Source organism: Tachypleus tridentatus, chromosome 7, assembly GCF_004210375.1.
Source record: "Tachypleus tridentatus isolate NWPU-2018 chromosome 7, ASM421037v1, whole genome shotgun sequence".
NCBI lineage: Eukaryota > Metazoa > Arthropoda > Merostomata > Xiphosura > Limulidae > Tachypleus > Tachypleus tridentatus.
Window position 1 is genome coordinate 33,931,479 of NC_134831.1, and position 16,643 is coordinate 33,948,121.

The following is a 16,643-nucleotide window of genomic DNA, read 5'->3' on the forward strand; positions in this document are numbered from 1 at the left end:
TAGTGCAAAATCACTACATTATTAAAATGTGTGTAGGCGAATTCACACACACAAACATATATAATGTTAATAACTTATGGTAAAGGGTATTACTGAAGTGGGTTTAGACAAAAGAAAAATTTACCAAATATCTTACTTCTTGCGATATAGGTTGTGCAATAACTTCGATAAGAAGAGTTGCTAAAATATTCAATAAGATTACAGTGAATAATAATTAGTTTTAATTATGGGTAATAGGTAACAGAAAACTCTCTGTGTCTCCCTTCTGCACGTTGGTCACTAGTTGGGTGTTAAAATTATTTACTTGAGTTTTCCATTCACTTCTATTAATCATTAATTCTGACACGGGAACTGAGATGTATGTACGAAATAATTTTTAAGCACCCTCTCCTCCCACTGGATCTGCGGCAAGTCTGAAGGTTTACACTGCTAAAAATCTAGTTTTACTGTCATATTTTGCCAGAGCACAGGCAGGCCATTGCGTAACTTAACAGTAAACAAAAACATGAATTTTAAGATGAATGTTTTTATTATACAAATTACATTTTGACTGAACAGCTGATTAGTACATGCTTCAAAAAGTGAACAAGGCTGAAAAGATTGTTCCCTTAAACTTCTCAAATCTAGAGTTATTAATCAATTTAAATTTGTTTTATTTTCTTTGTGTGTGTTTTGTTATTTACTTCTAATATGGCGAGTTTCTATATTCGTGGTGGAGACAGCAGAGACAGCGCACTGTGCAGCTTTGCGCTTAACAACACACAAATAATTCGTATGTGGACTTGTTTTAAGGTCTATAATACACATTTATCGTGGGACTTTGTTATTTTGATACGTTACGCTTGCACATGTAATTATATAATTTAGCTTGTTTTGGAATTTCGCACAAAGCTACACGAGGGCTATCTGTGCTAGCCGTCCCTAATTTAGCAGTGTAAGACTAGAGGGAAGGCAGCTAGTCATCACCACCCACGGCCAACTCTTGGGCTACTCTTTTACCAACGAATAGTGGGATTGACCGTCACATTATAACGCCCCCACGGCTGGGAGGGCGAGCATGTTTGGCGCGACGCGGGCGCGAACCCGCGACCCTCGGATTACGAGTCGCACGCCTTACGCGCTAGGCCATGCCAGGCCTATGTAATTTAGCTAAAACCACATACCAGTATTAACAATACTGCCGCATTTGGCCTGGCATGGCCAGATGGTTAAGGCACTCGACTCGTAATCTGAGGTTCGCGGGTTCGAATTCCTGTCACACCAAACATGGTTGCCTTTTCAGCCGTAGGGGCGTTATAATGTGACGGCCAATCCCACTATTCGTTGGTAAAAGAGTAGCCTAGCCCACGAGTTGGCGGTGAGTGGTGATGACTAGCTGTCTACCCTCTAGTCTTACACTGCTAAATTAGGGACGGCTAGCGCAGATAGCCCTCGTGTAGCTTTGCGCGAAATTCAAATCAAACAAACCAAACTGCCGCATTTATCACGTATAAAGGTCTAGGTAAAACCCACGGGCAAACCAATATTAGCAAAATTATCGCTTTTATCACAAACAGAAGTTCAGCTGAAACCACGTGCACTTCAGTATTAGCGGCACTGCCGTATTTATCACATACGGACATCTAGCTTGAAACCACGTGTATACTGGTAATAGAAGTGTCGCCATATTTATTAACGGCGGCTTTATCACATACAGAGGTCTAAGAGCAATCCCTTTTCATATGATTATCTGAACAAATTTTCTTTTTTAAAAACTTATGTATATCTGGAAAGGTATCTTTATTTGAATCTGATTTATACCTACAAGCAGTGGAATAAAATAATACAAACATTTATTACCACAATGTGCTCATATTGTAAGGTTTGTATCTGTACAGAAATCTTTTCCCTAGCATTTCACAAAACTTCTTCACGAAATTATATACCATCCAGTATTTCCTTATTGTAAAGTAAAATTTGGCAGCTATTTTCAGTATATTTCTCACAAAGATTATTCGTCGTTTACCAGACATGATTGATAGCGCTCAGTCTGTTTTTCCACATTTTCCTGGCGGACAAAAATGCATATAGACATTCCACCTAATAATAACTTAATGGAGGATTTATCTATTTCGAAGAAGACAGTAGAATATGTGTGTGTGTGTGTGTGTGTGTATGTGATGAGGTGACAATTAATAGGAGGCGTGACTGAAACGGGTGGAAATATTTCCAATAAAAATGTGGATGGGATGTAAAGAGGGTGGGATAAAAGAGAGAATAAAAAACATTGACAGGCTCACTAATTTTGTTGCTATTACTAGACTGAAGGAACATACCTTGTTGACAAAAGAACGGGTGGTGGTCTCTTTATGAAGAGGAAGTAAGAAAGTATCTGGATTTTTGTATTTGGTAAAGAACAGAGTACAAAACCAGGGTGTCTACAATCAAGTCTTCCTTATGTTACGTGTAAAGAGGGTTGGTAAAGAACAGAGTACAAAACCAGGGTTTCTACAGTCAAGTCCTCCTTATGTTATGTGTAAAAAGGGTTGGTAAAGAACAGAGTACAAAACCAGGGTGTCTACAGTCAAGTCCTCCTTATGTTACGTGTAAAAAGGGTTGGTAAAGAACGAAATACACAACCAAGGTGTCTGCAGACAAGTCCTCCGTACGTTACATGTAAGAAAGCCAGTCACTGTGTTCAAATCTATGATACCTTTTCTTTTCTTAGGCTTACAGAAAGAGTTCCTTCATTATTTGACACGCGCTATTAAAATTTAGAGCCCAAGAGTTGGCTATAATAGTATTTTGAATTAATAAAGGCTTGATAAACGTAACATCGTAATATAACTTGAAGTTTTTAAATATGATAAAGCCTGATGATTAGGGCGCTGGACTCGAAGTATCCAGGTCACGAGATCGAAACACGTCATCGAACATGCTTGTCATTTCAGCTGTAGGCGCATTATAATGTAACGATCAGTCTCATTATTCGTAAAATACAGATCAAGAGATAGCATTGGGTGGTGTTGACTTGTTGTCTTCCTTTCAGTCCATTGTTTCAAATTTAGGGACTTAGCGCAGATAGCCCTCAAGTAGTTTAGCGTAAAATTCAAAAAACCAACAAATTACTTCTAAAATTTCACAAACAATTCACGTTAATTTACCGTGGCATCAGTGTAATCTCATTTGAAGTTGTTTCAACAATTAATATGTTTACTTTTTGCTTATACTACGTGTAAATGACAGCAGATTTATAATTGTTTGAAATTCATTCACTAAATATTGATGTTACAAATATGTTATAATTTAATTAATGAAAGGCAACTCGCCAACCATTTCATTGTGGAAGGTCTGTAAGTATACGATTTTAATTAGGTAAGCTGCTGGATTGATTTAAGTTAACCAGTTATTTTTAAACAGTTAGGGCCCACACAGCTATCCATCATCTTCACAACGAACTTCTACGGATACAGTAACAATTTAATGCTGGTTCTAAGACCTAGATATAATAACACTAGGTACAGTTCTTGTAGACCATGAACATCTAAATAACGTGTTTATGTTTCACACGAAAACGGTGTTTGTGTAAACGCTAGAGCCTGAAAGTGTAAATACTGTTTTACATAAAAACAACCTTTTGGATTGTTAACATTTGAAAGTGTTGAAAATGTTTCACATAAAGAAAAACATTATGGACTATTAAAATTTGAAGGTGATAACGGTGTTTCACACAAAAACCCTTGTGAATTATGAAAAGTTGAATGACACTCACACAAAAACAAACTTGTGAGCTATAAGAACTTAAACGTGTGAACATGTTTCACATAAATACAAATATTAAAACATATGCTGAAGTATTATTATAGAATGCTAGCATTCAAAGACGAGCTCTTTATTACAGTACTTTATTTGAACGGAAACTTGCGTACAACTGTTTTGTGTACAGATTATGGTGTACTTCAAATACTTCATCTCTCTGAGTTGTGGACATCCTACATGTCAGTTATGTTTATTAGTGAATTCTACCAGAGAGGTAGTTTGAAATATAAAATTGTTGTTTGATTTACTTTAAAGTTGTTTTGTTCTGTGTTTGGAAGATTAACTTAGTTGATTTGTTCTAAGTCGAATCTAGAAAACCACATTGTTACTGAAGTATATAAAGAGTTAATGGTAGACAGAGACATCTTATTAAGATAAATAATGCATTTGGATTATTAATAACACAGTACTCATTCTACATTTCGGATTAGTCCACATACAAATACACCTAACCTGATTTGTCACAGGTTATTGAGATACATCCGACGTATATCTTAGGTAAAGTTTATCTAGAACGTTTCTAATTAACATAGGACAAAGAAGGAAGAACTAGTTTGCCTTTCCCACAGGAAAAAGGGAGGTCAGTGAGCGAAGTCAGCGCCCCCATTACCCTACATGAAAAAAAAAAGTAACAAGCATTGTTGGTCACTTCACGCTATAATTACAAGAAGCACACGAAACAGGGCAGACTATGATGGTTAACAGGTGAATACTTGGACACCCAGAGGGGGGATATTGAGCATGCTAGTAATTTTCATCTGATAACTATAACACGGTTAAATAGGCAGACTAATGTGTTTTTGTAACACTATACTTTATGAATGTACTTCCCAGCTGTTGAGATGCCTCATAGCTAGGTTCTCCCAAAGAGTAAATATTTTATATTTTACTTTTGTAGCACTGATCACATCTTTGTTCAAACTAAGTTAGAACTAATACGAATGTGAGTATATATATATAAAACGTTACGAAATTTACGAGTTTCTAAATAAGAATCGTGTGAGTTCGAATTCGGGTTGTCGTTGCGATAGGTCAGTACTAAAGCGTTTAGGTTAAAAATCTGTTTGGTTTAATTTAAAAATTCCTCGCAGTGTCAGCGATAAGTTTACGGATCTACGATACTAAGATTAGGGGTTTGATTATCCGTAGTGAGCAGCGCAGGTTGCATGTGGTGTAGTTTTATACAAGAACGTTTAACTAAAAATCTATATGTGCAGATAGCATTAATCAAAAACAAAATACTGAGAAAGTCAAGGCACCTCGACAGAGCTTTCTATAAAAATCAACATAACATAATTCAGAGTATAGAGTTTAGTTTAATTCAAAGTTAGAAAAAACCAAAACCCCTGATTCTTGTACTATAATTTTCCAACGTGGCTAAAATATTACTTTGTAAATTCACCAGTGCGGTTGACATATTCGCATATTCTTTTTTTACTTCCACTCATAGGTTCTTATATTATAAAGCGGCTTCTATATGCATATATATGTATATCAGTGACAAACATTTTTCACTATGAAAATCTCAGAGATTCTTGGGTGTTCCCCAAGTGGATTCTAAAACTCTTGCATTATTCATTTTATCATTTTTGCGAGCTTGGCAGCCATTTGAATTTCCATCATTGGTGCCAGTGGCTGAAGAACACACACGCCGTCCCACCATCTACGTGAATCCTAATTTGCAGTTCCTATACACAGTTTTAAAATGTGTGACCGAAGCAGTGTATTAAAACAACGTAATTATTCCAAAAGCTTATATTCTCAGGAGACGTTTAGTTTTCAGGTAACAGAATACACTTTAAACAATAATCAAATGAAGAAAGAAAGTGATCCCGAGAATGCTAAGCACTGATATGTTGAAAACTTTTATCCGCCATTCCAAATACTTCATGTATTTGAATAACCAACTGAAATGGTAAATTAATGTTCTATAATCACATTCAGAGCTCAGCTTTTATCTAAACCAAGAAATCTTTGCCTTTTTATAAGCGACCACGTTTATGGCACATATCATTTACTCTCTTGCTATATTTAGATTCCAGTGTTTTTTATCTGTAGTGGCCGATGTATTAGAGCAGGAACCAATAGAAAACATAGCCTTCGTTATAGTGCATTTAAGTATTGCTCACGTGAATTAAAAAAAAAAAGAAGTGTATTAGAAAGCACCCCTAGTGGTATAGCGGAATGTCTGCGGAATTGTATCGCTAGAAAACGGGTTTCGATAATCGTGGTGAGCAGAGCACATATAGCCCATTGTGTAACTTTACGCTCACCTACAAAGAAACATATTACAAAGTTAGCTTAATGGCTCCTTTCTGCACAGCGTACACGTTGGTTTACTAGTTTTCTTAAGGAACTACAAACCTTACATTGCACCAGATGCTAAGAAACTAGGCTAGGTGTGGAAATAGAAACTCCCTGCAACAGATTTGCTAAGACTGTACATCAAGTGTAAAATTTACTACAATTTTTCTAAATAGAATAATAAATAAAAGACGAGCAATTAAACTTTTATATTTAGTTTAAAATACTTGCAGTTTTCAATTCAAATTTGAACTTAAGAAATGTTTTTCATTTGATGCAAACAGTACACTTGTCTATATGCTACGAACCTTATTAACGAAGGTGGTTGGTAACTAAAGTAACATTTTCTTTGACTGTTTATTTCAGTTACATTATTACAGTGTGAGCATGGAGGAGGAAGGTAAATGAATTTTTGGTAGGGGTAAGACGGCCCCTTGTTATTGCCGAGCATGAGAATACCAGTTATAAAGTAGTACTTTACAGAACTCTCCAGTACATATCGTATTAGTACTTTACAGAACTCTCCAGCACACATTGTATTCTTACTTTACAGAACTCTCCAGTACATATCGTATTAGTACTTTACAGAACTCTCCAGCACACATTGTATTCTTACTTTACAGAACTCTCCAGTACATATCGTATTAGTACTTTATAGAACTCTCCAGCACACATTGTATTCTTACTTTACAGAACTCTCCAGTACATATCGTATTAGTACTTTACAGAACTCTCCAGTACATATCGTATTAGTACTTTACAGAACTCTCCAGCACACATTGTATTCTTACTTTACAGAACTCTCCAGTACATATCGTATTAGTACTTTACAAAACTCTCCAGCACACATTGTATTCTTACTTTACAGAACTCTCCAGTACATATCGTATTAGTACTTTACAGAACTCTCCAGTACATATCGTATTAGTATTTTATAGAACTCTCCAGCACACATTGTATTCTTACTTTACAGAACTCTCCAGTACATATCGTATTAGTACTTTACAGAACTCTCCAGTACATATCGTATTAGTATTTTATAGAACTCTCCAGTACACATTGTATTCTTACTTTACAGAACTCTCCGGTACACATCGTAAGCAAGCGTTGTTGTAATTATGTCTGTAATTACACCTGTGTGTAATAGAGTACACTCCTTAATGAAAATGTTCATAATACATCTCAAGAGCTGTAATGAAGAATTTAAAGATAAAAAGTATACTGACGTAAACAGTATTCTCCATTCCACATATAATATAAACATTTTTGTTGTTGTTAAATTATTATTGATATCCGTAAGTTGAATATACGTTTCATCAACCTCATACTGGGTGACTTGCGTTCCTCTCGAACGATATGATCATATAGCAAAACCATACCCAACCAAGAGACGCTCAAAAGCAAACGAAATATCAAATACACATAAAATTCACGCACGTATTGAAAGAGCGCTAGACGTCCGTGTGGCTAGGCTGCCATAATGAAATCGACAACGTACTGACGTTCCACCAGCTGGTGAGCTAGTTATCTACCCGTACACCTTTCTTGCCTTTACATAACCTAACAGATGAATTTCACAAGTAATTATTTTACCCGTTGTAGTTAAATTATTCTCAAGCAATGCCTTTATGCTGTTGTAAATTAGGGCTTAAGGTCTTAATAGTCGTTCTTCTCCGATACCGGAGGAGATCTCTGTTTAAACCAGATTTGAACGAGCTAATTAGTTAATATTTCATTTTGATGATACATGCTGTATTTTGGTAGTAATTTACTATATGTACATCATATGTAAGACAAAGATATTTGCTATGGTTTAACTAAACAAGTTAATACGAATTATTAGCTATAATTTCATTAAATATTGATGTGGGTATACTAGTGGAAACGAATACGTTTTCGAATTAATTATTCAGGTAATATAAAATGGCTAAGAAATGTAGAAGGTTCCGTGGTGGTTGTAGGGAGACATGTAAGGACCTTTAAGTATGATCTGTTCTACGTGATTAGTGGTCGTTGCTACTGTAGTATCAGAGCAGTAAGGTAATTTGAATATTTTTGGACACGTTTACTGTAGTTTTTAAAATCTTTCTCGTTCAAACTGTTTTCTTAAAGAAATTCTGTGAAAGATTTTGTTTGTTTGTTTGGGAATTTCGCACAAAGCTACACGAGGGCTATCTGTGCTAGCCGTCCCTAATTTAGCAGTGTAAGACTAGAGGGAAGGCAGCTAGTCATCACCACCCACCGCCAACTCTTGGGCTACTCTTTTACCAACGAATAGTGGGATTGACCGTCACATTATACACCCCCACGGCTGGGAGGGCGAGCATGTTTAGCGCGACGCGGGCGCGAACCCGCGACCCTCGGATTACGAGTCGCACGCCTTACGCGCTAGGCCATGCCGGGCCTTCTGTGAAAGAAGTCGAGTGGTGTTTTCAAGACAGAAAAATAAAAAAAATGGTAAAAAATGTTACATACACGATTTACACATACAATTCAGTGTTTTTCGAAATGTTATGGGCCGGACATTATGGTATTTCTTGGCCTAAAGTAGGTGTTTGGGTGATTGTTCTTCATTACTACAGTAAAATAATTGTTTTGAAATCAGGTTTTATAATATTACTTGTTAAAATACGTTTTTTTTTCTCTCTCTACTAAATACCTACTTATTAAACTGTTAAGGGTATTCTAATATGTTTTCCTTTTCCTAACTGTATACGTTTGGATATCAACCTTGTAGTTTTCCGTTTTTATTTTACTGCCATTTTCTATGTTTTCAGTATTAGTAAAAGCCAGTGTGATTGACAACTCTTGTAAAGATAGCTCCAGTTTGGCGTGGCGTAATGGTTAACTGGCTTGGACTGTGAATCCAAAGATTCATGGCTCGTGCTCCTCATTTTAGGGCCGTAGGTGCCCTCAAGAGTGACAGTCAAATCCAACCATTCTAACACACAGTTCAAAAGCATGAAGAATGCGCAGATAGTTCCTCCTGTGCTGAAACAAACAAGTTTGAAACGATCGGTGCATGTTTCATTCAAATATGTGTTGAATGTAAGCTGTGGATAAAAACTAGGTAAGAGACATGTTCACTCACTCGTGTTACCATATACAGAACAACAGCAGTCGGTTCTTCACCTCAAATCTCGATTTTACAGAAAAGGGGCTGTACCAATTGTTGATGGCGCCCCTGCGAGATATAAATTCTGCGCCCCTCCTCTAAGAAGAAACCCAATCTATCTTTGCCTTCATAGATGCAAAATCGCGCCTCCTCTGGGTTAGCGCTCTACGCGCGCGCATCGCTCGCACAACCCTTGATATAGCTCGAGCAGAAAATATGGATGACACGATGTTAACCTACTGGTGGGGCGACACGATATGGACGAAGTATTCTAATCTTGAAACTTCGACTCCATAACTTTCTATATTTGCGTTTTACAGTCGCTAAGATCAAATCGTTTACCAAGTATATACTTTCTATCAGATGTATGTCTAAATCGATCATAAACGTCGCTAACAGCAAGAGAACGAAAGCGATGAAACAATTCATTTTAATCTTTGTAAGAACAATGCATTTACTTGTCTGTACTCATTACCAGGTTGATATTTAGTTATTATCTACTTAAGTAGCTTGCTTTAATTAGAAGCTAATATATTTATACATATAGTGTTAATTCCATGATACTATCCGCAGAAGAAAGCTGTAAACATATTTCTGCCATATATCAGCCTAATTACAAGACTCCTGATGTTTGTTTTCTTGCGATTACGAATAATTCCTAAACAGTCGGTTTTGTTGTTTTACTTGTAACGAAAAACCAGAATAGTCATTTATAAATTAAACTACGATTTTGGTTGTTGGAATATATATTTCTAATTTAAAACTTCGATACATAATCCAGTTGGTTTTAAAGTGGAATAGCAAAATATATTGAAACATGTACATCTAGAGAGTTACTTTCCGTTGTTGGACAGATGGCACCACAGAATTGTTGTGTAAATTTGTTTACGTACACGTCAATTTCCCACTGTGCTCCTTCGCTTGATAGAGACTTCCTATTTATTAAATATATGTATTGGGCGTGGGAGTCGTCTTTTACAATATTCATATTGTCTATATTTTAGTTTATCTTAACTTATTTGTTAAATAAAAATAATTTACAGTTTAAGAAACTCATTCTTGAAAATAAATGTAAGCAGAACTTAGCGTGTCGTTCTTTCTGTTAGAATGTTTCAGTCGCTTTATCGTTTCACAAACGCTCCTGTTTCTTGCAAGGCCAGTGAAACATCTAACATTTTGTATTTGTGCCAGTTGAATCTATTTCCTTAAAATTTATCTTCATGTGTATAAAGATATAAATAAACACGATACAATTAAAACTGACAATTACTTAATATGTAAATACTAGGTTATATTCTCTAGAATGTTTGTTGTTATGTTGATAAACCGAAACCGGTTTCGGTATTTGGCATCTCTAACCTAAGTGACACATTATTTGATACTAGCCGATTCCCTGTGGTGGCAGTACATTAGATCTGCGTGTGACGTATTCATGACGTCATATCTGCACCCTGAGAATATAGAAAATAAAGTTCTCTGTGACGAAAAACGGAGGCGAAACGGGAAAATCGTAACCTTATTCAAATGTACATGCACACAGGATGGCAATTTCCTGAAGTTGAGGGTTGCACATAGCGTAACACAAATGTTTTCCCAGTATCATATAAGGAAAAGTTCCATTATAGTATGATGGTATAATCTCATGAGCCGAGTCTGAAACTCATTTTGATAGCTGGTTTGATTGTCACATTTATAACGCCTCGCAGCTAAACGCAAAAAAAAAACGTGTTAAGCGATATATAGAAGTTCGAAGCATTGATCTTCTTATATACAACCAAACATGCTCCCCCTTTCAGCCGTGGGGGCGTTGTATGTGACGGTCAATCCCACAGTTCGTTAGTAAAAGAGTAACCCAAGAGTTGGCGGTGTGTGTTGTTGACTATCTGCCTCCCCTCTAGTCTTTATACCACTAAATTAGGGACGGCTAGCGCAGATCGCCCTCGAGTAGTTTTGCGCGAAATTCAAACCAAACCAAACCAATCTTATATGCAGCCTAGAACTCTAAGCATTAGTGCACTGCCGCGCTGACACAGATTTCGAATAAATAAGTTTGACAAAACTACTTAAAAGCAGATGTTTTAGACACGAAAACTTCCAACTGGGTACTACTGGTTTGCGCTTACTTATTACTAGATGTTACTGCTGCTCTAGTTTAGAAAACATATGCACTTGTTGTTTTATTCCATGTGATTGGCCGAGCGCGTAAGGCGTGCGACTCGTAATCCGAGGGTCGCGGGTTCGCGCCCGCGTCGCGCTAAACATGCTCGCCCTCCCAGCCGTGGGGGTGTATAATGTGACGGTCAATCCCACTATTCGTTGGTAAAAGAGTAGCCCAAGAGTTGGCGGTGGGTGGTGATGACTAGCTGCCTTCCCTCTAGTCTTACACTGCTAAATTAGGGACGGCTAGCACAGATAGCCCTCGAGTAGCTTTGTGCGAAATTCAAAAAACAAACAAACAAACAAACATTCCATGTGATGTTATGGTGACAGAAAGTCTCGCATTTCGATTTTACATTTTAATTACACGATGCAGTATAGTCTAACCACATTTACCTAATTGGAGAACATAACGAAAGAGGACAAATAAAAGAAGTAAAAAATATTATAAGCAGGTCAGTGTTTTACCATTTTAAAAGTAATACGTATCATCAAACAAGAGGTTAACTGTCCACTTATAACGATGCAGTTGATGGCTTTGACAAATGGCTTTTCTCCATTAGAACAGAAGACTGGTTATTGTATTCCTTTATGTTGGACAATTGAACAATTTTTCTGGAGATGCAATAAAGACAGGTTTTGTTTTAATAAAAACAGACATAAATCAGCTCAGAAAACGCTTCAAACAAAGACCAATTATACATTCTTTTTTTTGCTGTGACACATACTTCTAATGAATCCCTTCAGATTGCGTTTTAGCACAGATGACGGGAGGTTTTATAAAGCGGACTCCTTTCCCCCTCAAACAATATAAGCTAGGTCGTTTGGAACAATAATTCAAACATTCGTTTAAAAAAGTGGGCTGCCAAAAGCTTCACAAACCTTGGGAAATGCAGCGTTATCTCGATACACTTGCTATACTGAATATTAAAGAAGGAACAGTAACGTTCTCAATGGCATGAGCTGCCATGACCCACGTGATAAATGACTGTGCTTGCGCAGTTTTTTTTTTTTTTCAGTTGCTCTGAATGAAAACGACATCGTACTTTGCAATTACTTTTAAAATAGAGTCAAAATACCCACAAACTTAAATTATTTGATATAATATATTTTCACAAAGAGATTTCAGAATTACTGTTAACACTGTAGAATGAAACGAATGTAGTTTTATAGCCGTACTTTAAGAACGAAGCGCGAAATTAGTTCATTCACTAAATTGTATGTTTTGTACAATCACATATAGGAAATTTATCGATTTTAGTGATGGACATTGAATATGACTTAAGTTCAGTTTAAAATCTCTATAAACTACAATTTATTTAGATAAAATTTATTTACGATATTTAATTTTCCACTATACTATGGGTTTGCTCGATTTCGGTATTTAATTAATATTTTTTTTTTATAGCGTGAAGTAGGTGTCCTGTTTTGTTTCACCTTGTTTAGTAACACACCACCATATCCTGCGAGTGGCTATTTAATCTGCACAAATACAGTATTGTTGGTTCAGACATCAAAATCTGCTACTCGACACCTGATACCTCGCAATCTTGTTGTTGTGGAGATAATAAAATCCAGGTTATCACCTGTGTTTGTTTGTCACCACCTAAAGACGAGGGGTTAGTTGTATTAGTGTCACCACCTAGAGACGAGGGGTTAGTTGTATTAGTGTCTAGCGGTCATTCATTCTGTCATAGATTCATTGATTTATTGCAGGATATCTCTGAAACGTATTTGCCATTCTCAGGAAAATATTTCGCAAGACCGCATATTTATTGAAAAGTTTCTTAGAATATGTAAACAGAATTAAAAAACAAACTGGATTACGTGTTTTTCGCTTACTAACCTGCTTAGAAATGTGCTAGGAAATAATATTTTCGTTTTCATATTGTATAACTGAGAGGCAACATTTGCGAACCTGATTTATATGAGAATGCGACAGTTTTTACATTTAATTTATAGTCGACAAAACCATCTTCTTTTACACTTTTATTACACGTTTAAAGCTTAACTTAAGAAACACCGACATCTATGCCAGACATTAGAAGAATATCCGGATATTATTTGCGAATATTACTTTAGCGCTCCCTATACTGAACTTTCGAGTCTTTAACTCGGATACTGCTATTAATCCATACACTTAATTATAGGTGTACTTTATTCTAGAAGAACTAACTTTGAAGAAAAAAAAAGTTATTTTCAAGTATATTGATTAAGGTATATTGAGCAGGATTTTGGATTTTAAAATAATAATTTTCGTCCATTTAAAACTTTTAATCATGAAAAGAAATATTCCGTGTTGTTTGATGAGAAAAATGTTCAAGTTATCAGCACGTGGTAAGAGAGAAATGTGCAGTTAAGTGAAACAAAGCTGTTTAATTTACTCAATTAACCTGGAGAGCGACGGTCAGATCCTACTATTGGTACAGTTGACTAGTTCCCTTATTTTGTAATTTTAACACTTCAAAATTAGGGACGGTCAGCGCAGTTAGGCCTTATGTAACTTAGCGCGAAACAAATGAACATCCTCGTTTCAGAGAAAGAACAAACAAACTTGCTCGGTTTTGAAACAAATTATTGTACAGAATGTTCTCACCTTTATATCGAGTGTTAATGGATTAGAAGTATTATTGTTCTGTAAACAGTATAAAGAAAGTCTAAGAAATATAAACTTTCACCCTGCCATAAACAGATTAATAATACCAGTTACTCTTCGTTTGTACTTCAAAGTAGAGAATATTTATTTTTAGGTTTTTATTCAGAGTGCGCAACGAAGCAAAGAATGGACTAGGTTTCTACGTCATTCACAAATTCTTTCTTCTTTCCACAGGTTTTGGCAAAGAAAAAACGAAATTCACAAGTATAAAATTTTATTTGTTTACCGCGGGCTTATCGACAGGACATTTTGAAAATAAACTTGCTTGGATTATTTTTTCATATTGCGGAAATTAAACAGACAGCATTTTATGTAAAAACAAAACCGTTATGCATGAATAATTACAATGCTTTTATATTTTATTTTATATAAGCATATTATAATTATTATTATTTTTGGAAGGGCGCTTTTGCTAATTAAATCTGCTCTTCAGCCTATCAGTACAGATCAAAGTCATAGAAAAACAACATACTTTAAACAAACAAGAAGATGTTTTGTTTTTTGAATTTCGCACAAAGCTACTCGAGGGCTATCTGTGCCTAGCCGTCCCTAATTTAGCAGTGTAAGACTAGAGGGAAGGCAGCTAGTCATCACCACCCACCACCAACTCTTGGGCTACTCTTTTACCAACGAATAGTGGGATTGATCGTAAAATTATAGCGCCCCCACGGCTGAGGGGGCGAGCATGTTTGGCGCGACGGGGATGCGAACCCGCGACCCTCAGATTACGAGTCGCACGCCTTAACATACTTGGCCATGCCGAGCCCCCAAACAAGAATAATAAACATACGACGTATTTATTACTCGTTAATTAAAGCAGTTTACAACCCATTGTGTTGAATAACTATGGATGTAAAAAAACAACATATGATCAAGTGCGTTCTAACCATTTAATATGGACACCGTATCGACTTACAAGCAGCAAACAGATTTTGTTCTTGTTAAATATCTAATCGGTATCGGAGAGAATCTTTATTTAATCGGTAGATTTCTTGGTGTAATTTTTTGTCTTTTCTCTTCTATTAGTATAACACTACCAGCTATTGTTATATACAGTGTCGAAACACGAGAAACGCATTTGCTACAGATGTTCTGGTGACACAATAATTTTCGTGGTGTATTGTAAATAATGGGTATTTATTACCTGAGATACTAACCTGCAAGGTCGATAGTAGCATTCCTGCTTCTTGCTTCACCAAGAGGGTTCCGAGCCAAACACCAGTAGGTGCCAGTGTCTTGTTCTCTCTTGTTCTGGATGACGTGAAGGAAGAAGAGAGATACGCCCTTCAATAGGATCATTCGGTTTGGTGTATCATGAATGATCTGTTCGCCATTGTGGTACCACTCGATTTCTGGAGTGGGTTCTCCATCTGCCTTACAGTTCAATTTAGCAGGCTCGAGCTTTTTTACCACGAGGCTATTTGGATGTTCTGTAATCCTTGGAGGTCGTTGTGCTGTAAAAAAAAAAATGCGAATTTAAGTTATTTAAAAACTAACAAATAGGGAATGTCAAAAATCACTAAATGGCCATATAACGAGTTTCACTAAGAAACTAAGTATACTTTCCGAAACAGAAGAATTTGTGAGATCTGCTGATGATATAAATTATAAGAGACATGCAATTTTATAATATTTTCTCTTTGTTAAGTGTTCTTCACATAATAATAAGTGCTTAAACCTAAACGGAAAATGCGTCATTAAAAACAGTGTCTTGAAAATACCCGTCACTGTATTTGTGTTTTATAGAAAGTGTTTTGAGCTACATGGGTTATCGGTACATTTATTCAAAATGTTTGTAAATTCTACCTTGTTGTTGTTCGATTAATTCCTCTCCAGGAAGCCTGATACACTAATATTAGCGTATACCCTGCAGGATACGTTAAAGGTACGAAATTATGGTGAATGTTAAATCTTGGAAACTTAGAATATTAAGGTTATTATTACGAGTTTCAAAGTTCAAAAATTACCACATATGGTTATGTGTAATGACAGGACCAATGTAGCTACAAATCCATTTCCTGTACACTTGTCGAAAGTGCCCACTTAATCCACCCAAACACGCAAAAGACCGGATTAACAACTCGTAAAGCACTGGTTAGGCATTTCCTAACCTGCGAGTGATTTGTTTTGTATGAAACTCTAATTTTCGTTTTCTTACATTCTTGTATTATAAACAGGACTATTAATTTAAATGTTTTAATCTATGAATTATCCCCTAATGCGACTTTCCCTTGTTCAGAGGATGTGATATGTTGCTTATAATTGTAAGTACTTAAATATTTAGATTTAAAACAAACGTTTCCAGAATATTAGATTTTTTACTAAACCAAACAAATGAAAACGTAATTTTTGTTTTCTAGAGTATAATGAACATCATATTCAGGATGTAATTAATTATTCATTCAAATTTAATTCCAACTACGTTAATTATGCATTCCAATGTGATCCATAAAATTGATTACTCTACTTGGTTGTTGTTGTTGAGTGTCACACGGAAAAGTATTTTGTTGTTAGTAGTAGAAAATAGATGTATTTAACAGGAGTTTAGTGTATTTATTTTTATATACACTATTTTTCATTGTGTATATCTATTTAACGTGTCTTAACTCGAAC

The 16,643-nt window shown here is 35.9% G+C and overlaps 1 protein-coding gene across 16 annotated transcripts in view; it reads right to left on the minus strand.

The window, feature by feature from the left end:
• The window catches only part of LOC143255404 (roundabout homolog 1-like), a 147,544-nt gene that overhangs the window by 101,796 nt on the left and 29,105 nt on the right, over positions 1-16,643 (minus strand). For all 16 annotated transcript variants that reach the window (XR_013030608.1, XR_013030606.1, XR_013030605.1 and 13 more), the window contains exon 2: positions 15,188-15,484. Coding sequence is in view for 12 of the 16 variants with exons in the window: in XM_076511024.1 (XP_076367139.1) it covers positions 15,188-15,484 (297 nt within the window). In the remaining 4 variants the exon portion in view is untranslated. The remainder of the gene's footprint in view (positions 1-15,187; positions 15,485-16,643) is intronic.